Below are 22,655 nucleotides of genomic sequence, written 5' to 3'. Positions count from 1 at the left end.
CACACAACGACACAAACAAACAAACCGATTGAGGCAGCGGTAGACCAGCGACCCCCGTTTTCTGAGAGGTCAAATCACTGTTATTTTCAGTGCAGTCTGGTGGCTTTGGTAAGAGCACAGATAACAGCTTCAGTTCCTGTCGGAAACATAGATAGCTGTCTCACTGCAAGGTAAACTGCAGAACATATTCTTAATATAGCATACCCTTAAACTGTCACATTTTATTCCCCATCATGTAAATCAGACTTCTTTGCACCTTCTCTAGACATGAAGTCAGTGTGCAGACCTCTCTCTGCATTGTTTGTCTAAACCGGTTGGATCAAATCAGAGTGAGCTGTCTTTGTCGAATAGAAGTTTGGCAAATTTACAAACGTAAAAGCCCTTGCAAGGCAGCCAGTCGATCCTAAGATTCAATAATGCCTAAACGAAGAAACCCCCGAGTATTTTTGCTAATGACATCAATCAATGCAAACAAGTTGACCTTGGTCATTTAAAAGGAAAAAAAGGTTTTCTGGACTTCAACTCCAACAAACTCAGATTCAATACACAGAGACAGAAAGGACAATGAGAACCAAGTGAATAAATGAACAAACAGCATTACACTTCACAGACATAAGCTGCCGTGACCTCCGTCAGCTGCAAAAGTAGCCTCTTCACGTTGCAACGAGACCCGGCCCTGAGGCACAACAGCAGCGACACTCTCCTGAGATTCCAAGCAGATGAGTCAGAAGAGGAATAAAGGCAGTCTACCATCTTAAACTTTAATATTCAGCCCTGAACCCTTCATAGTATTTCTCTCTCCACAGTCAAACTGAAAAGCACTTATCAAAGGCTGTGATAGCAGAATGAAGAATTTGAAATATTTTTCCATTGATTTGCATATTGCATTTTCCCCTCCAGGCCTTATATAATTTTTAAGAGTCTATCCTTTATAAAATCACAGTTAATGCAGACGGCTTTCCCTGAGACCTCGCTTTGCGCAAATGCTGTCTGCAAGAAGAGGGATTGCTTGTGTTTGTGTTTTCTTGCTGCTCAAGAAAAGTCATCTCTCCAAGGACAAAAGGTCAAAAGGTCACAGGTGAGGATGCCGTGCTGCAGAAATAAACCTCCGATTCAGATCTCACTGTTTCGACAGCAGGAACCATTTGCACTCTGGATGTATTGTTCTGTGACACATTTCAGATTCAGCTGCTGCAGCAAATGCATTGATACAGTAATTGGTTTTGTTCTTATTGCACAACCAATAATGAACTACCCCCATGTCATGTGTGCATACATTTCATTAGTCTCACATATTTCTTCATTTGCGTTGTTCTCTCTCGGCACCAGTTTCACTTGAGTACTTCCATGTGTCAAGCAGAACCGGCGAGTGGTTGAGAATGCAATATATACACACTCAGGCATTCATGAATACATGTTTTATACATGACACAGAGGAATATGTAATGTGTGCATCTGAACAAGCAAGAGCGCATAGAAACACACTGTTTACTGTAAATCTTTGCATGTTGATTAGGCCTGAAAAAATTTCTGAATGCGATTATGTTTGATTAATATGGCGATATGATTTGCAGTATTAAAGGGAATGCTAATTTGTTACATCATTATTCTCATTTTCATTGAAAAAGGTGATTTTTGCAGGGAACAAAGATGTTTTCTTAAAGCTGCAGTGGGTAGAAACGCAGCAAATATGATTAAAAAGAACACTTGAATTACAATATTTTGGAAAATTGCAGTAGGTCACATTTCGATATCAATAAAATTTCTATTAATTGTGCAGTCCTACTGTTGATCAGACCGCACACCTCACGGCATTTATATTTTTATGATGAAAAAATCGTGTTTTTTTATATCCATGCACGATGTAACACAAAATAAGAAGAGCCAGATCTGCATCGTACAGTACAGTTTTACACCTGTGTGTGTGTGAGTGTGTGTGTGTGCATGTGACTCACCATCCATGTCTAGTCTCTGCATGATGATGGCCAGCTCCACCTCACTGGGCATGTAGCCCAGAGAGCGCATGGCCATACCCAGCTCCTGTTTGGAAATGTACCCGTTTCCGTCACGATCCAGCACCTTAAACGCCTCCCGGATCTCTGCCAAGACAAACAGGAAATAGATCTTGGACATCTATGAACAATGCCCGCCCCTCCTGCTTCAAAGGTGCACAAACACAAACACTTATTCATTTACAGCACTTAGTGTGTATATTAGTCTGACAGACACACCGCTCTCTGTATCGTTGGGATTCCTCCCTCTCTTTGGCAGTGATGCACCTCTCAAGACTTTGAATTCATCTCGCATTTAATGAAGTCAGTTGGCATTTCACCCTTCCCCCTCGTTCATCATCAATCGCACAGCTCTCTCTCTATACACCCCCCCCCCCCCGTCTCTTCCTGTCTGACCCAGCTTTGGGCTGCACATTATGCAATTGGTCTCACACCGCCGCCTCAAGTTAACAAGATCAATTCCGCCCATCGATTCATTTTGTCCACCTGCCGTCACGGCCGCTGTCACCTCGGCTCGCTTTCGATATTTCACATTCAACGAAACCCGTCAGTGTGCTCCTTTATTCTCTTTCTCCTTCATATTTTACAGTATATTTTTAATCTTTCAATTAGTTCATCATCCAAAGCAACATTGATAGAGTTAGAGGAGGTGGGGTTTGCTTAGGGGCACGTGTCTGTTGCCAGGGCGACACCTGTGACCTTCAGGGTATTGAACTTTTTGAATCTCTTCCACCGATGCTGCTCTGTACATAACCATTCCTGCTCTCTGCAGTTAACAGGTGTCACTGAATCCTCTCAGTTCTTATAGGTTCAGTCATCTCAGAGGAAAATTACTGCTTCATTTATCACCATGGGTTCTGGTGGAGGTTCCTTACTAGTGTGGCTTAACTCATCTTAGAAAAACTGATTTGTTTTTATCTGCAAGGCACAGTGGCAGATCCCACTAAGGATGGGACGATTCAGGATTTTATCACAGATCGCGATAAAAAACACTCAAAATAAATTGATCGTTGAGGGTTTCCATTATCGGGATGATCGCGAATATCCTCATGAGTGACTTGAAAAAGCAGTCTCGCTCGCTATCATGTCAGAGAAGTGAAAAATAGAGTCTGATTTTTAAAAGAATAGCAACATTGTGCGAGTCTGTTCTTTCTTACAAGAAAATTCCTGTATTATTTTATTTATGTATCCTTTATTTATGAAGGGGAACCTCATGACTTATGACTACCTTATTTAAGTTGTTGTAATTTATGTTCACTAAAAAAACATCTGACGCAATAAAAACATTTGTTTCTTGACAAAATGTACGTTAAAGTGATTCCAGTATGTTTTAATGCCATATTAACGGTTTTATTTTTCGATGATTATCGGGATATTATCGTGAATCGCAATTATTTTGGCAAGGATAATCATGACATGAAATGTTCACATCGCCCACTCAAAATTACATATTAACTTTCACTACATCACCATTATCATAGTATCTATTATATCCCTTGAAAAGAAAACAAGTCAAGTGAATATTATTTATAGAGGTTTAAGTTATAAATTTGCCTCAGAGGGATGTAATAAGCAAGGATTGGGGAAAAAAAAAAGTCAGAGGCACCCTTTTTGAAACATCTTTCCTTTACTGTTAATCATCGTGCGACCCCTCAGAGTCTCGTCTACACTGCAGTTATACCTAAACTTAATGAAATTACTTTGTTTTTGGCTGCAGTGTGGAGCAAAAAGTGTCCCATATTTTCACTTTTCTAGTGAACCGTACTCATGAGAAATACTGCATCTGCATGAACCTACATAAAACACCTCATAGACCTATAAAAATATCAATTTGGTGAAGCTCATAATGTTTCCAGACTCGAGCAACGTTGATTCAACTCAGTCGTCAATTTTTAGGATGTCGTTAGTAGTGTCACACAGATGACAAACAGAGTTGCCGAGGGACTATTTTTTGTGACCCCTTTGTCAGTGCAGTTATTCCAGTGTTTGGAAAATGTCATAATGGTTTTTGAGCCTTTGTCCTGCTCACATGATTACATAGATTTGCCTTACTGGTGACCCATGCACCAGCAGTTCCATTTACAAAAGCCAGAGACATAATTAACATTAATTTAGACATCAATTACCAGGTAATTGGTAAGTCATGTGGCGAGAAGAAAATGACCCACATCTATGGGGGTTATACCGACTGATAACGCCTTTACCCCCTTTAAAGATGACCATCAGGTTAAATGAAGGCTTCAGTCTTGACATCAGCACGTCACAGTAACCTGCAGCGATGTCCCGGGTTTGTTGTTTTAACAACGGTGCATACATGTTGTGCTGCCGCAGCGACGTATTACTGAACTGACTCACTCTCACAGCAGAGACAAAACCGCCTCACTTGTACACAGTTGAGTCAGCAGCTGGTTCACTGGCTGTTCAACGTGTGATCAAGTGGTCAGTGGAAAGCAGTCGGCTCGGCAGGCTTCGCAATAGCGTGCTTTAATGAATGCATATTTCATAAAGACAGGAGAGGGTGAACGGCAAGAGAAGAGAGAGAGAAACTGACAGGCATCTGGTGTTTTTAAATAGAGGTGGAATGTCACTTCTCTGAAGAACACTATGACTGCACGACATGCATGAGCACACTGTTGAGCACTGAATAATTTGAGACTGCGAGTGGAGTGGATGGTTTAACTCCATCCTTCCCAAGAACCACTGAGACACAGTCTTTATTTCTTTCAGAGGACATACAGAGGACTAGAGCTGCAACGATTAATCAACTAGTTGTCAACTATTTAATTAAACGCCAACTATTTTGGTGATTTTTTAAGAATGAATCCAGCTTCTTTAGTGTGAATATTTTCTGGTTTCTTTACTCCTCTATGACAGTAAACTGAATATCTTTGAGTTGTGGACAAAACAAGACATTTGAGGACGTCATCTTGGGCTTTGGGAAACACTGATCGACATTTAGGATATGATATAACTGAATGCATCATTTTTTTGTTGCTGTTAGATCTAAGATTCAAAATCCAATACTTCAATGCAACGTAATCTTTGACAGTAGTGGTCTCATAAAAACAATGCAGAGAAGAGACGAGACAATGCCGCAGAATGTTGTTATAAAGGAAACAAAAAAAAATCCATCTTAATTGACTGTAAATGTATTGCTATTGAGTGTTTATTTAGGGAACAGCATTTTCTAACTGAACCAAGAAATTGCCAAACTGACCCAAAAACGTCTTTAAGAAATGAGGCCCATCAATCATGTTATTATCTGCTGCGCTGCTGCCGCTCTGGACCGGTCTGCTGGCAAATGATTCGGAACAACAAAACATGAATGGAGCATTAATTATGAATTGACTCATTGACATTGTTTTTCATTGTGTTGAGCACCTACAGTAGATAATAAGGGTTCACAGTCTGAGACCTGCATCAAAAACAGCATGTTACTGATTCCCCCAAACAGCTGGTCCTGAGCAAATAAACCACCAGCATCATTTGTAACAACACAAACCCTTGTTTTAGAGGGAATGTTTTCTAGGATGCACACATGCAGCTGCTGACAAACAACAAATGAAAGGCATACAAATGATTCTCCCTGCATTAAAAAGAGCATCTCTTGAATAAACCTTTCAATGACTCAGGTCTTTGTTGAGTACTTTCCTGTGTCTGGAGTGTGTTGGAACAGAATAACAACATGGAGACCAGCTAGCTTTATATATCCAAATGACTCAGTCCATTTCATGCACAAATGCTCCCATCCATCAAGACTCATGACACATGGGGAATATGGAGCTGCTTTCCAACTCATCTGACATTTGAAACAGCGACATTTCTACCAGACGGACAGAAGTAACAAAAGACGTCACAGCGAACTTAAACTTAGATGGAACAGAATCCTCAAGTGGCAGAGTTTGTTAATTTTGTACGCAAATTATGCCTTGCAGTGTTAAAGGGGACGTATCGTGCTAATTTTCAGGGTCATACTTGTATTTAGGGTTTCTACTAGAACATGTTTACATGCTTTAAAGGGACCGTTTGTAACTTTTTAAGCGTATAAATGTACCGGGTCGGGACACATGCACGCTCGCATATGTGCGTTCACGTGTAGCCGCTGTCTCTCCTACTCTGCCTGCTTGCCTTCACTCAGACAGCGCGTGCGTTCTCGCTCAGCTCGCTCCACCTCTAGACGTGAACGCGCGCTCACTCCACACTGCAGAAGAGATAGTTTAGCTCTGAGAATATCTAGTGAATGTACAGTGGACGTTTGGGCAGAAATAACTGCTGCAGCTCCTCCAGACCAACAGAGGTTTCCCGTGTCTTGTGAAAGTTACAAATAGTCCCTTTAATGTTCAAAAAACATTATTTTTCCTCATACTGTCTGTCTCAATATACCTGTATTCACCCTCTGTCTGAAATGCTCCGTTGTAGCGCCAACAATTGAGCAAGCTAGCAAGCAGGTAACAATGCAGGAAAAGCAAAGGCATGATGACAGAAGAAAAAGATGAGGTCGTTGGGAATATCAACATTTTCCTCAGACAATATATGACTAAAATTACAATAAATTAACTTATTATGCACCTAAAAATAAAACTTCCATGGCCTCCGCCATTTCTCACAACGTCAACAAACACGTCACAAGTCGTGAACTCTAAGCTTTCAGAAACTTTCCACTTACGAGGTCGTCAATACCACAAGAGGGGGGAGTTCATATGGACTCAACTCGTAAACACGACCCCATTTGAAGGCACCAATACTGTACCTTTAATACTGTGTCAAATCTGAAAAGACATTTGTTCCATATTCGGCTCCTGGCTCCAGTATTATCATTCACTAGGTGTTGCGGCGTCCCAGTGGGACTGAGGAAGATGGAAAACAGTCAGCACCCTGGACAGCTCCCCTAACTCCTGCCTAGACAAGTTGTCTGCTGCAGTCAGATAGCCAAGCCCCTCAGCCACTGGCTAAGTTTGGAGACGAGTCTACACAGCACAAGCACGAAATCTGCCAATTGGGAGCTGTTGTTTATAGGCCCATGGAGTTGGAAACAAGCTGCCTAATGCCGGTGCCCATCAGCGTCCCTCTCTGCTTCGGGGAAAGCTCGGCGCTGGTGGGTTGAGCAGACACAAAGCAGCTCCCCGCAGGCTCGCTGCCGTCTGGTCCAGCTCAGCATGCTCAGTGAATGAAGAGCCTGAGTGCCGACTAGGAAGGAGTTCTTCCACTGCCCTTTCACTAAACCTTTAATAAAATAGCATGTTTTAGTTTTTACTGTAAAGCCTGTCTCCAGGATCTCTTTATTGTGAAGAAATTGACCCTGGACCACCACTGTGGATATGGATCCAGCTCAACATGTGGCGGAGCGTCTACGTGCTATTGACTTCTGCAGTCTGCTGTTGGAGGCAGACTGGAGCTCTCACTGTTCAACCATATACTCACTTAGTGGTGTGAAGACAGTGATCTCTTTAGACTATAAGGAGCTGGTTATTGTGAGTCACCACAACGCCTTTCATTACCTCACAGAAAATGTATTTAACATTTGATTTGCATAAAACCAAAAGAAATAAGTTTCCCTAATTGCACACATGTAACCGAAGGTCACTGGTTTCTTGGCTCGACCTCACTCAGCAACAACATGACTAAGAAAGCACAATATACATGACGATGAGCGCCCGCTACAGAAAATCGTAAACGGAACAAATTAGAGGTTAGTCAACCTCTTCCTGTCCATCATATGCATATTATGTAAAAAAGCAAACATTTTAATGTCTTCATTAAAAGTTATTTACAGACAAGGCTTTCAAGTAGAGAGTGTTCCATTTAGTAAAACTTCACATCCTCTAAATTGTTGTAGCTCATGAAATGTGGCATTACTGTCAGTATTTGCACAAACAGTCAAAAGATTCTTGAAACCGGTAGCTTGTCCTTGCATTCAGTCAGGAGCAGACTATTCTCCTGCACTGTACTATTTTCTACACCTTGCCTGCACCATATGGTAACTCAGTTTGCAGGAAAACGGTCTGCTTTTAAATTAACAAGTGAGCTGCAAGAGATGATGTACAAATTGCTCTCAGACGGCAGAAAGTATGCTCTCGTGCCATGATGCCAGGGCAGTGCATCCCTGGAACAAACCTAGAAAAGGGGCCGTATGCCATCAACCATGTTACACATTTAGATGAATAAATGACAGCTATAATAAAGATATAAAAGATACATTTGGTTCATTACTTTCAGAGGGAACAGGGGATGAAGTGTGTGATGAGTGTTAATGAAGAGACACTAGATTAACTCTAACTCTACTTCCACTCCGTTTGCGTGTTCGCGTGGAGGGTCCGCCATATTAAGTGCCATCCCAAACCAATCAGCAGGGAGGGGAAGTGGGTTATAAATCCCTCCAACAGCGAGCCTGCATCGATGACGACTTAACCAGCTGCCCTTACTGACGACGTGCACACTGTTTAGCGTTCGTCACGGAACACGATCTAATATAAGTTCCGTGCGACTACCGGTACAAACATTTACTCATAAACTACTCAAACTGATAGACATTTAATTTATTCTACTTTATTGACATACAGACTTTACAAACTTGAAAGTATATAGATTGTATTTAGGATCAAATATACCCTCGTCAGTCTAGAAAACAGTTACATGTTACATGATTGTAAATTGTTGTATATTTATACAACATATATTTGTTATTTTTTACCCCCATCAGCAGCTATAACACCATCATTTATTATATCTTCAACTGTGCAATACTGACTTAACAGTACAATAATTTACTGCAATAATTCAGCTGTGCAATAATCTGGTTTACTCTGGCATTAACACTGCATTTATCTATACATTTAAACTAATATTCTTATTTATTTACACTATCCTTGCATTTTTATTTATGCATGCATTATATTATTTGCATAGATCCTATTTTTCAGCATTATTATTTGCGCTGTTATACATATTTCTTATTTACTCTCTCATATATATATATATATATATACAGTATATATATATTTAGATTCTAAAATGGAGCAAAACGTAACTCATTTTCCCCCGGGATAAATAAAGTATTTTTGATTCAGATTTTTATTTTTTGCCGGACAGATGTTTGTCTAAAAGTGGCCGTTGCATTTTTTACCCTCCACCTTAAAGAAGGGTGCTTCATTGAGCTGTGAGTGTGACTACGAACAGAGTTGATCAATGGAACATCGTTTTAATTCTGTTTCATAGAATCAAATACCAACCCTATAATTGTTATTTAAATATCCTGTAATGGTTTAAAGATCGTACAAGGCACATTTAACTCGCCTTCTTACTGCAATGACATCGTCAAACTCTACGGGCACCACACGGAGCTAAAACACAGGTTTCTTTTTTAGTGTTACAAAGAATTATTGCCTCAGTGGCTAAAGTGGTAGTGATGCAAAGGGTTTGTCAAAAAGCTCACATGACAAAGTGGCCCTTCTTTGCTCCACAGTTGCTGGAGAACATCTGCCTGCTGCAAATGAATACTATACAGCCAGCTACCTCCCAGTGACTGAATGAACATTCAGGCATTATCCATACCGTAAAAAACACACAAGGGCCTGTTAGTCTCTTTATAAATCCCTAAAGGCAACAGCAGCTTCTCCTGAGAGATGAGACATTTACAAAAACACACCAGCTGACTGATTCCAAACTGCCGGCCGTGTGACAGCTCGGCCCGCTGCTGCAAGCTTTTTAATGGCCCTGGACAAATACAGCAAATTGCCTCTTTAAACATTGTGAGGCAGAAGTGTTGAATGTGCAGAATGTGGAGGCTGTGTAAGCTGCACCGGGGGAAAGGAGTCGGTGGGAGACATACAAGAGTTTATAATGAGTCTTGAAACAGACGCAAGACAGGTGGAAGTCTTTTATGTCCACATTGTGCTTGTGTGTTTAAAAATCCATTTGGAAATTGACTCGCCCCAAACTGCATGTGATTATCATAAAGTGGGCATGTCTGTAAAGGGGAGACTCGTGGGTACCCATAGATACCATTTACATTCACATATCTTGAGGTCAGAGGTCAAGGGACCCCTTTGAAACTGGCCATGCCAGTTTTTCCTCGCCAATGCGTTAGGGTAAGTTTGGAGCGTTATTTAACCTCCTTTGCAACAAGCTAGTATGGCATGGTCTAGCTTTATAATTGAGCCCACTACAACCTACAAATTGCAAATAAGAAATAAGTGACGTTAAAACCAATATGCGTTATTATCGCGTTAACTGTGACAGCCCTAATCTGTATATGATTGGATAAATGTGGCTGTCAATGTTCCAGGTATATAAAAACCATGTTAAAAGGACAATCTGCGCCTTAAGTCTTAAGTCTACTGAGAGTGTAAAATTATTATGTTTCTTATTTTAATTGAAGATGAATATGTTTCCAGTTTTGGTGCTACAATTGCCACGCTCTGTGGGACTCAAACAGGAAGCGTAATGATGACTCAGTACAGCTGTGAATCCGTCTCTTTAGCCTAAAGATGTTTACATTTTGCATCAGTTACAACCTGCTTGCACTGCAGCTGATTAAAGTTTGAATTAGATTATTAAAAAGGAAAGAAGTTCTTTTTCTATGTGATTTTTTTTAAGTCAATTCATGAACGTTCATCCTCAGCAGACATCACTGTGATCCCAGCACAATGTGGGTGTGTGACATCTGTGCACTGTGGTCTGACTGATTTATGATACTGAGAAAATGGGTGTGATTTTTCATGGGTCGAGTGCCTTGCTGACAAGCACTTCGATAACTGTTAAGGCATGAATGACTAATTTCTCCCACTCAGATCTCAGATAACTAGAGAGAGAGTCTCAAACAGTTGACCTTCTAGCTGGAAGCCCACTGCGATACCACCACTCATCCACCATCGAGCGTATAGTAAACACTGATACAGTAATTAGTGTTGACAGGCTACAGTTTGTCAGTTTCACAGTGTTTAGTCGACCTCATGAACCATAAGCTGTTTCTCACCAAACATAAACCCGTTGAAACAGCAATGAGAAATTCATACGCTGCAAATATCTCCATGCATATTAAAACTCGACCCTGAGTATCTGGCTATTAACCGGCGCAGTGCAGCCAATTTTTCCAGATGGCAGCTTAATGTTGCATCAATGGATTCATATTTCGGAGGTCCGGGGGAGTCTACTTTGTTTGCTGCCCGTGAGGCTGCCACTGCTGACACCGGCCGACTGTAATTGATCAGGTTTGTGTTCTACAGGCCCAGGTGATTACTCTGAGACAGACTCCAAAACAAAGGGCTCATAAACACGGTGGCTGCAAACGGCACAGATGTCAAGTGAGAGGCAGAAGCCAGCAGACCGTGAATGCTCCTGGTGAGATTAACTACGGGGAGAATAATGCATTACTGGGTTTTTGTTGGCTCAGATGAGGAGGATGCTGCTGGTTTTGTAGAGCTGTATTATCTTTCACAACAGACAGGGGCGACTTGGATCAGCACCTGTCCTTTAAAACTAAACCTGTCAGGACCAGTTTATCTGCTTGTGGTCCGCCGGTACGCCACATCATTTGTGGATCTGTTTAGTAACCCGAAATTTCTCCTGAGAAAACAAAGCTCCATGTGGGTTTGGGATTCTGCAGTACAGGCTTGTTGCCCAAAATAGTCATTTTTTTACGCAGTGGCTCCCGCTGTGTGACCGTCTGATCCGTCTTAAAAATCACATGACAGGCTGTGCCCCTCCTCTGGTTCATTACCTTTGTTTACACTTAAATGGTTCATTACATACTGTTCAGTCTTCAAAATCCTCAATGTATATGCTTTTCTACTGCAGCCAATGTTGTTCTTTAATTTAGTTGTGGTTCGACATCCGCCTCAAGCCGGCATGAAGCGAAACTACACATAAAGCTGCAGTGAGTTTATAATCATCTGTATGCAGCACTATATTGCAGGCGCAAGTATTTTAGTACAACTTTGTTGTCTTTCTTGCACTCTAGAGCCGACCTTAATGATACTGGAAAATTAATGAAACTGAAAGAACATATTTTTTCCCCAGAAGAGACACTGTTTAGATTAGGGGTGTCATGATATACCAGTAGCCTACTGATTATAATAAAATATTGATATCATGTTAATAATACACATTTGATAAAATTGAGTGATTGTGATTGACAGCTGCTCAGAGACGGCAGACTCCGGCTCGGCTCTGATTGGTTGTTTTCCTCCGGTCTGTGAAATTTTGTAGATGCCACCGGAGGACACAGAGGCACCTGATTGTTATTATATTATTATTATTATCTTTTTTTCAGATTACCTGTCTCATGCACTACAGTTAGGATATAGGGACCGTTTTATTATTATTTTTTATTTTTTTTAAATCATATTTGCTCCATTTCTACCCACTGCAGCTTTAAATCACGCTTTTAGTCAGTTATGGTTACAGACTCTCTCTCTCTCCACTTCCCTACACTCGAATTTTTAGTGGAATTAATTTGCCAAACGAGACAAAACGCACAATAAACAAAAGTTAAAAGTGCTAAATGGGAGCATTGGGAGCGTCTCTATTGCCTCCGAACGGCTCTAACACCGCTAACAGTGAAAACAGATGCAACATTGCTGACAGAGCCAACAGTGTTAACCTGGGGGGAAACTGGAGAGTGGGTGCTGCGCTGTTGGGACGGCGTTATCAGCTGTAACCGGCGTGTGAGAGCAGTGCAGAGCGGCGGTCAGGAGCTACCCAGTGGGGCACGCCCAAATGCACTAAAAGCAAGCTCTGGATATCGTATTATTATTTCAAATTTATCTATAAATCTATAAATATCACAATGATTGTTATCACAAATTATCTTGGCCTAGATAACCGTGTAGTGAAACTCTGATAATATGACAGCCCTAGTTTAGATTATGACTTTTTACTAAATAAATGCATCATCTTGAAACAAACTCATCAAGCAGGTTTTTCAGGTTCCAATAACAAGATACAGTAGATGTTAAAATATCATCTGCTCATCTTAATTTGTAGTCAACTGTGCCAGTATGGGGGTTGAAAGGCAGGCAGCAGCAGCCAAATCACTTTAAATGGACATTAAGCAGAAGGCAGGACAGCAGCCAGACACTTTATTGAGCATTCTTACCATGAAGCTCCTCCACAGAGATGCTGGCCAGCACGTCGCTGTCGCTGTCTGACAGCGAGCGGCTCAGGTAGTTCCCCTTGTAGAGCAGGCCTGCCGTCACATGGTGGAACGGCATCTTCTCCCTGAGAGACAACACAAGGAAACATTTAGACAGCAGTGAAGGGAAGGGAGGAGCTGAAGAGAGTCTCTCTTGGGTTTCTTTGGAAGATTAGTTCTGAACACAAACACCAATTAAAAGCTCCACACATTACACACGTTTCTAAACGAGGTTTATCAGAAGGGGGAAACTCCCACGTGGGATTTGTCTTTGTTACTGCGACATCACATCCTGTTATCAGGCATTCAGATTAGCCCCTTATCAAGGATAACATAAGAACCGACCTGCGAGGTGCATACATCCTCTTTTCAACCAAACTTAAATTAAGTAAAAAACACCTGTCTCCTACAAAATTACGTTCCCATACGACTGCATTCTCAATTAAGCTTTGAAGGAAACATATTTTCTCGGTCTTCTTTCTCTGAATTGAAACATTTCAAAAACATCATGGTTTGGCATGAAATAAATTTGTTTGTTACGTTCATATAGAAAGTGAATATAGTCAATCTCATGTCATGTGCAACCGGAAGATGAAACGAGAGGTTGAAGCTAAGAACAACCAAACGCTGACTAAGGCATTTTTAGATGACTGATGTGTTACAATTAACTTGATGATCATGAAGTGAAAATCATCCTGTGAAAGGGTTAAAGTTGTAAGATGAAAACACGAACAACTCCCAGACCGGACAACACCGTGTTAGCGCCCTGTCAATCACGAGGTAGCCCCGGCCTAAAGCATCCCCTGCTTTATGGTCTATTTGACGCCAAATGGGACCATCATTTTCTAAATGAACATCATGCTGTATTGAAGAAAACTTGAATCTAGAGATTGAGACCATAAACTCATGTTTACAATGTTTACTGAGGTAATAAATCAAGTGAGAAGTAGGCTCATTTTCTCATAGACTTCTAAACAATCAGACTTCTCTTAGCCACCAGAGGAGTCGCCCCCCGCTGGCTGTTAGAGAGAATACACGTTTAAGGTACTTCTGCATTGGGTTCACATTTCAGAACCGGAAGTAGACGCCCTGGTTACGTTGTTTAAGTTACGGACGTATATTAAAATAAGTCAACACTGACTTGTGGTTTCACACAGGACACAAACAGCGTCCTCCTGAGTGAAAGTCCTGTGTTTGTTTGACCCACCCATCCGCCCCGACCTCCTCCCAAAAACAAACGTAATCCAGGAGAAAATACGTTCCCCTCGAAACGTATTAGACAATGCAGTTTTGTTGTATGGGAACGTAATTTTTAGGAGACCAGGCTGACATTGAATGTGAACCCATAATCTGGGAGCTGCTTTGTCCATTTGTGATATTGGCGAAACTAAAACAAATGAACCTCCAAGGGGACACATTATAAACGAGATCCATAAATGAAGCAGAACTCATTCGCTAAATTGGAAGTCACAGTGAGGGAGACTCGTATAACTAGGGGTAAATGTAGTGAACGTGTGTGTGCGTGAGAGCATGCGTGTGTGTACTGTATGTGCATAATGTGACTGATGCAATTAATTATTCAATAAATTGAAGCCCAAGGGCACAGAAGGCAAATAAGAGCACATAGAGCAGAGCGATTTGGGCGACTACTTCCTTCTCTCTAATTGGATTTCATCTCGATGAGCACTTTGAGGAGATGCTTCTGAGACAGAATGAGGAGTTCAATATGAGCCCAGACATTACAAAGAAAGCATCTCAATGAGTTTGTTTCTTTTATCAGTTGAACTCAACATTATATTTCCGCAAAGTCAAGTAAGCCTCAAAATTTACAAGAGCTTTGATAACACGAACATCAAAAAGTGAAACAGACTCTTTAGAAACTATAGAGGACAAGTTAGATGTGCAGCAGTTCTGCTCTGTAGGTTTTCAGCAGCAGCCACGGTAGTAAACTCCAGTTTTATGAGTGTAATGCTGCAGGCTGTTGTCCCAGGGTGCTAACTAAATTAACAAGTCTTGAGGTGAATGAGTCCAATTCTGCACCTTGTAACGTTGCTTGTTTCCTGCTACCCATCTCTTTTTAAAACAATTATATACACTACAAATTTGTCAGGTGAGTCATCACTGCTCTGTCATAGGGCATACTTAATATAACAATGGGTTTATAAATTGTAACCAATGTTTGCTGAACGTTATTAATGCTTTCTCAGTAAGAGGCTATTTTTCAGTTGGCTGAAAGCAAATGCAAACACGTTCAGACCTTTTCAAAGTCAGTTTAGCCACTTGCAAAGTTGCACATTATAACTGCAGACCTGAGGCCTTTTATAAAGTTGAAGAAACTAATGACCCTTTTTAATTCACTAAGTCACTTGGTGACTTTCTCTTTAGATTTATGGACCTTTGGAGCTAGTGCTGCTAGCTACTTTAATTGGAAAAGAGTTGGCAACACTGGGCTGGGTTTTTCAGTTGGATCATATTTAAAATCTAGCGTACTCTTGCTAGTTTCTCCAATGTTGCCGACCGCAGCTTTAAGTCTTAACTTATACATAAGTCATTAATAATAACCCATGCAGATGTATCACAGAGTAACATAAAAAGTCAGAGCAAGAAATGCTGGAGGAGGATACACTGCAACAAAGGGGAATCTTCACAACCTGGCAACCTGAATGTTGTTATTTTTAAAAGGTGGTGTGGTTGCAGTTCGCAACCAACTGCCCCTCCGCTCAATCCTCCCTTTCCAGGACTGCTATAACGTGAGCAGCCGAGTGTAAAACCGTGGTAACGCTGTTCGCCTCCCTCAGAGGACATCTTTACCATAATAACACTAATTTAGGAGCAGCTGAAGTCAGACGGCCGCTGGCGGCACCACGGTTTAGTACTCTTCTGCTCACATTACCGCAGTTTCACAAGTGTGTAAGAGAACTACGGTGGCCTTCAGTTAACGTAAAAACGTCAAAGGCTATCTCTAGAGCCAGTGTTTGGTTTGTCCGTGCAGAAACATGGCGGAGCAACATGGCTGACTCCGTGAAGAGGACCCGCTCCCTATGTAGATATGAAGGGCTCATTCTAAGCTAACAAAAACAAAACGTTTCAGGTGATAATACACTAATGAAAACAGTTATGAATATTATATTCCATTTCTGCAAATAGATCCCCCGAAATGTTACACACTACTCCTTTAAAGGGCGTATCATTGATACATGAAGCATTAGTAAATGATTAGGAATAAAGCCATTAGTAAGAATGTATAAACTCATTGCATTATAATGAAAGTTGTACCTAGTGAACTTTACAAAATGACAAAGTGATCAAGCAGATATGAAGAGGCAAGGCAGCTTCTCAAACAGGACTGTCATGTGTTGCATATTATATCGGAGTTCATTAAATCACGTTGTATATGAAAGAAAACAGTTTGATGTGTTTAATCTTAGCCAACCACAAGCAAAGGAAACGTCAACTCTGCTTTTTTGACAGTGAAAGTAAATTATGTTGGCTTACCTGTTCAATAATTGATCAAATATGTCTGTATTTTTTTCTTTTTATCTCCTGTTCAGCACTATGTCCAGCACCTGTGAATGCTCATGTTTCACTGGTTGGAGCTTCCAGCCATCCGTTACCTCACAAATTGAAAACTGGTCCCCGCATCCTTCTTGTTTGTCAGCTTAATAAGCATGCATATCAAGAGGTCTGCAACTACGCCCAAAGCGGGGTTTTCTTTTTTTTACAAGCAGCTTTCCTCACACGTAATGTCCGGATTTTTCATTTCCTAATTCATCAATTATTCAGCCATCTCTCAGCTGTCATTATGAATATTACAATCATCGCTCTTGTCCGTTATTTCCATATTATCGTTACGAGCCAGCCCATATATTGTCAGCTGTTTGACGCAGGTGTGTGCTATCATGGGTTTTTCATTGCTGCGGCTAACATGAGGAAATATTGATCTGAATGATTTACCATGCAGGGACACAATTTACATACATTTCATTACAGTAAATCCTTCAGGAGCAGACGGTGCATTCAGTGTCAGATAAAGAGAGGAAAGAACAACACTACGTTAAAAGCATGAAGGCAGTAATGTCATGCAGCTAAAACTGTTGCCCTTTGGCTTTGGCAAAAGTCAGCTGTCTGTGTGTTCTGTATGCGTACTTTATGAGCATGGAGGGCAATTGTGGCCTCCCTTGTGAGTTTTCTCACGTTTCTGACACTTTGGCTTTGCATTCTTAAGTAATCTGCTTATCCAGCTAAAAGCTTGCACTAACCAGCTCTGAGCAGAGGACAGACCTGCTGTTCAATGACACAAAGACAGGTCATAGATGTACTCTACGAAGTCTGGAGGCTGGAAAGTACAAAAGTATTTTCAGTACTTTAGTAATACCGGAAACAATCAACTGAATTAATTGAAAATTAGTCAGTCGATTGACAGAAAATTACTCGCAACCTTTATCAATCATCAAAGAGTTGTTGCCGTCTTGGTTCACGCTGGTTCGGACTATGGTGCCTCTGTGTTTTAAGTTTAGAGATGAGCCGACTTGTTAGAGTCCATGACACAAAAACACCTTTTGTATCACTCGTCACAACACTAAATTACATTTATCGAAATATTTGTTCTTTTCAAATAACGAGCGAGTGCACTAAGGAGTACGAAAGCTGGAAAATAACCGAAGATATAGATGTGTTTATGAGAACTGAGAGAGCATGGCACACTAAGAGGCTATAAGAATTTACTGCAACATTTCATCATGATATCTCACAAGGATATAATGTTTATCAATGCAGGAGATGAGCGGTGATATAATGTGCTGAAACGGTAAATCACCTGATCTCCGCCCCCTCAGGAAGACGGTGTTAAACAGAGCTGTTCGCAGCCTTTGGCATCATTACACTTGATTAAATTGATCAAGGTCTCTCTGAACAAGCTAATTTGCCCTTCATGAGCAGAGCAACATAGAGCAACCACTCAAATTAGGGAGCAATCACCACAGCCTCAACCGCGACCACATCTTCTTTTTTTTCCTCATCAAATTGCTATTCTCTGCACACTGTGATATATCAGTTCAGTAGAAAAAGAGCCGAGGATTCTGGGATTTAACAGTCAGATTGACTGGCTGATAAAAATGAGCCTTAGAAATGACTTGGAGATAAAATCACTGACACTCAGTAATGAATTCTGCAACCCCGACTCTTTGAGGATACACATAGATGCTTCTCCCCCCCCCCCTCCTCACAACACGGCTGCTACAAACAATTAGTTTCACTGTCGATTAGGTATCTGATTGATCAAATCGTTCTTTAATCTATAAAACATAAAATGCACATCACAGTTTCCCAAACTGATGTCTTCAAAGTGCTTGTTTTGTCTGACCAAAAGTCCCAATTTACTATTAAATTAAACCAAAAAAGCAAGTAGCAAATCTTCACATTGAGAGCCCATCCACTAATCACTTCTAGTTTTACTCATTACCTTTAAATGTACTTTAAAAAAGCCATCTTGTGTGAACGCATGGAGGCCTAAACACGTCGAGCTGTTGCATCTGGCCTGAAGAGAACAACGTAGGAATGTGTAAAATCACACATGCACGTGACACTAAAAGCAGAATAAACCTGCCTTGACTTTATGGGATAGTAACTCACAGTTTACATCACGTTGAGGCCATTTGCTGATGCTGCCCTCCAAAGTAACTTTCTGTGAGTGAGTAAGTCAGTTCAGTGTTGGGCTCAAGGACACGTTGAATGACAGGTTGATGGCTGCACTTGCTGTGGACCTGTGGCATTTAATCAAAGAGACAACCCGACGCTCCAACACATTCTCATCCCAACTCGTCACATGCTGACCCTTTGTCCGACCCCTCGGCGTCACTTCTCGCTTGCTTTTTCTACGTTTGCACAGTTAAAATGTCACTTGTCATTGTGAACACGGGACACGAACCAACAGCTGATTGTAATGTTAAAGTGAAACGTAACACACGGGACATGAACAGCGGTCTCCTGGATGAAAGCCCTGTGTTGTTGGACCCATACACCTCCCCTCCTGCCCACCTTTTCGCTCTTTAAACCAAAGGGGTGCCTTGTGCGGTGGTTTTGAACGCTGACGGCCGCTACAAAGTGTTGGTATTTGACGCCAGAATGAGCTGGACGCTCTGCCTGAATATGTTTCCACATTATCACCAGACTATTCATTTCTGAGAGCTGAGTTACTAGAAGTGACTGTTAAGTTTGATGGCTGAGAAATAAAAGTGGCTGCAGGTAAAAGTCAGAATTTGATTTCAGCGATACCTACAGTATACGGTTGATTACAGACTTTTAAATCTTACCATTTCCTGCATTTCCCCCAAAGACTACATGTCACAACCTGCGTAAACGTAACAGGTGTGTTCAAGATTGACGGGTCAAAGACAGTGAATCAAACTTTGTACTACAGCATATTTAACCTGAGATCTTCATCAGAAAATCTAATCACCTGATCAAAGTCATACATATTTGAACGTTCCTAATAAATATGCTCTAAGACAGCAGGCAAAAGCTCAATATTATTTTTTTATTTGATGGATTACCTGCATGGAGGATGGCTGCATAAATTGTTGGATTTAAAGATGATGCATTAATTCTAATGATGTTCAATCACTCAGAACAGAAAAAATACAACTATTTTTACTGTGGTGTGAATGTACAGTACCAATATATGCGTGTTAAAAAGACATCTCCTGTTAGACAATAGTAAACTTAATAAAAACCATTCAGTGCATATATATTCTTGAACAGTAGACAAACTATTATTGCATCATTATATTCCTTTTAAGTCTTTCCAGTGCTGTTGGGACTGGGTCACGGCAAAAACTGAACCCAATTACAGCAGACACATAAATAAAACCAGCTTCCACTAAAGTTGTGTGCATGCCTTACAGCGAACGCACTGTTTGTACGGACGCTTCAAGGAGAAGACAAAGATGACACGACTAATCAAAAACACTTTGACCTTGGAGGAAGAAGCACCACGCCGCAATTACACTATTGCCATTAAAATGCTGGATGTCCTGAAAGAACCGGAGGAACGGCATGACGAACTTGTGGCTCTTTGTGCCTGGTAGGGGTGAGGGGAAAAAATCAATACAGCATAGTATTGCGATATTTTGCGTGGCAATATTACATCGATACAGACGTCAACTATCGATCTATTATATAAACTGTTAACCTCTAACAATCGAATGGCCCGACCACTACTTCTGTCTTTTCTTTCCTAACATACAGCGAGCAAACTCCAGATATACTAAGATATAGTGATATTGATCAGTTACTGTGGTCCTTAGGTTTTCTAGTTTCATAGAAAACCTAAGGAATCCATTTGTCATGTTTGACCTCTGACCTCAAGATATATGAATGCAAACTCTGAGATGAGTGAAAACTATCTTATTAGATAAAACAGATGTTGACAAACTGCATAATTTGCAGTTGAAAAAAAGGTAATAAATCACTATATATCTCATCTATGACAATCCAAAAATGTCTTCAAATCACTTGTTTAAAGCCCCAAACTATTATGTATAATGATATGTTTTTATTTATTTATTTATTTATATGATAAATTACTTAAAAAATGAATTGCTGTTGCTAAATGTTCTGTAAAGCAGATAATTGATAAATAGTCTTACACACTACAATTCAAGCATGTTGCACTTTCCTATAAATAGCATTCATGTCGTAAGTTTCTGTTAATGGTCTCCCAGAGATCTACATGTGATTAGGCAAACAGGCTGATATAGTAATAATAAAACTAATTCTTAAAAAGGATTTCATCTTGTCCTTTTGAAATACCGAGCACCGATATAAATCATTATCTGATTTTTGTCCAAGTAGATACTGTAGCCTGACAGTAAACAGACAAATTGATCTTCTCTGTATTGAAACTCTATAATGTAATTACATGTTATGAGTCCTACGAGTGCCAAAGCTCCCTCAACTCCCTGTAAGAAATGACTAATCAGCCCACGACCACACCAGAGCACCAAACCAGCCCTCAGCTCTGAGTCTCCCCTCTTGAAGAGAGCACAACCTGATGAAAAGAGCGCAGCTTTATTCAAAGCTTTTTGCATGACAAGGAAGCCAGATGGCAATTTCTCACACCAGACCCTGCTGCACAAAAGCCAACAGCAAAGGGCCGACACTGAGAGGGACACAGGCAGAACATTATGTACCTGCAGCAGTCGCTCCGGCCACCAAATCAACTTTGCTAAAGAGGACCATGACACAGTGATCTTTAGAAGCAAGTCTTAAAACATGTTGAGAAAAGACACCCGTCCCAGTTTAAACATCAACTTATCAGCAGGATGTAATTCCCCCTTTGAAGGTACACTGACGAATTGGCATTCCTTCCCACCACAGGGAAAAATACGCTGCACTATAAAACCAAAAGAAGGTGAGCTCTGCTTTATAAATCCACACTGAATCACACAGTTTTATCACACTACTATCAGAGATGTGACAGCAAAGACAAATACCTGCTGTGACATCACAGATTGAGGCGTGGCCACATTAGCAGAATACTTAAAGTCCTCCTCCAGACATGTTTTAAAGTATGTAAAAATACTGATGTTTTGTTGAACACAGTTTTCCCACATAAAGAGTAAAAAAAAAACTCTGAAAAGGAGCTGGAAGCACATCTACTCTTTCTCACTCATTGAGAAATTCTGGATCTGGCCCCGCCCACCACCGCTGCTCGCTCTGACAGTGTGCATCAAGATGGCAGCGCGGAGCTCCGCAACCGGTTCACGATCTGCAGGGACAGTTTCGGTGTTTCTAGAGGAAACATCGGAGAGATTCAGCCATATGACTCAGATGAGGAGTCTGTTGTGCACCAACATCTGCGATTAGCAGACATGCAGTATCAGAATAGTGTAGTTAGCATCTTTTATTTGTTTGTGCTGTTTGTTAGCTTGTTAGTTTGTAACTGGCAGTGGCTGACAGCGTTAGTGGATGTTAAACATACAATAATACGTCTACAATGTTACAGTGTGTTCAGACAACACGTTCTCATCCCAACTCGTCACATACGGCCGCTTTGTCACTTGAGGTTTAGGCAACAAAACCACTATAGTTAGGTTTAGGAAAAAACTACATGGTTGGGATTCAAACTACTATGTTTGTACAGTGAAAATGAAACTGAATGTTGTGAATACGGGACATGAACGAACAGACGATTGTAACGTGAAAGTGAAACTTAACACACGGGACGCAAACAGCGGTCTCCTGGATGAAAGCGTTGTGTTGTTGGACCCATCCCTCCAACCCGCCTGCCCGCCCTTAGTGTCTCTGTTCGCTCTTTAAAGTACATCATCACACTCGCACTTTCTCTGAGCATTTACTGTTGCCATGGATGGGTTTACATTGTAGTTAATGAAAAGCCTGGTGCGTCTCAGTCCTTGTGCGGCGGTGTCACACGCCATCAGCCGTGACAAAGCCTCGGTATTTAACGGGAATGAGAAAGGGCAGAAAAACATAACATAATATCTGCTACGATG

General features: G+C 41.0%; 1 protein-coding gene and 1 long non-coding RNA gene across 4 annotated transcripts in view; one reads left to right on the top strand and one right to left on the bottom strand.

Moving 5' to 3' along the window:
- The window catches only part of caln1 (calneuron 1), a 67,263-nt gene that overhangs the window by 40,219 nt on the left and 4,389 nt on the right, over positions 1-22,655 (bottom strand). For all 3 annotated transcript variants that reach the window (XR_005207703.1, XM_037776341.1, XM_037776340.1), the window contains exons 2-3: positions 13,108-13,229; positions 1,956-2,099 (exon numbers count right to left, since the gene is read on the bottom strand). Coding sequence is in view for 2 of the 3 variants with exons in the window: in XM_037776340.1 (XP_037632268.1) it covers positions 1,956-2,099; positions 13,108-13,229 (266 nt within the window). In the remaining variant the exon portion in view is untranslated. The remainder of the gene's footprint in view (positions 1-1,955; positions 2,100-13,107; positions 13,230-22,655) is intronic.
- On the top strand, positions 1,720-18,874 carry LOC119492030. The gene is made up of 4 exons (XR_005207704.1): positions 1,720-1,787; positions 14,432-14,438; positions 16,383-16,385; positions 18,864-18,874. It is a non-coding gene; the product is annotated as an uncharacterized LOC119492030 (long non-coding RNA).

The sequence above is a fragment of the Sebastes umbrosus genome, chromosome 7 (assembly GCF_015220745.1).
Source record: "Sebastes umbrosus isolate fSebUmb1 chromosome 7, fSebUmb1.pri, whole genome shotgun sequence".
NCBI lineage: Eukaryota > Metazoa > Chordata > Actinopteri > Perciformes > Sebastidae > Sebastes > Sebastes umbrosus.
This window is presented reverse-complemented; position numbering and strand designations above follow the sequence as displayed.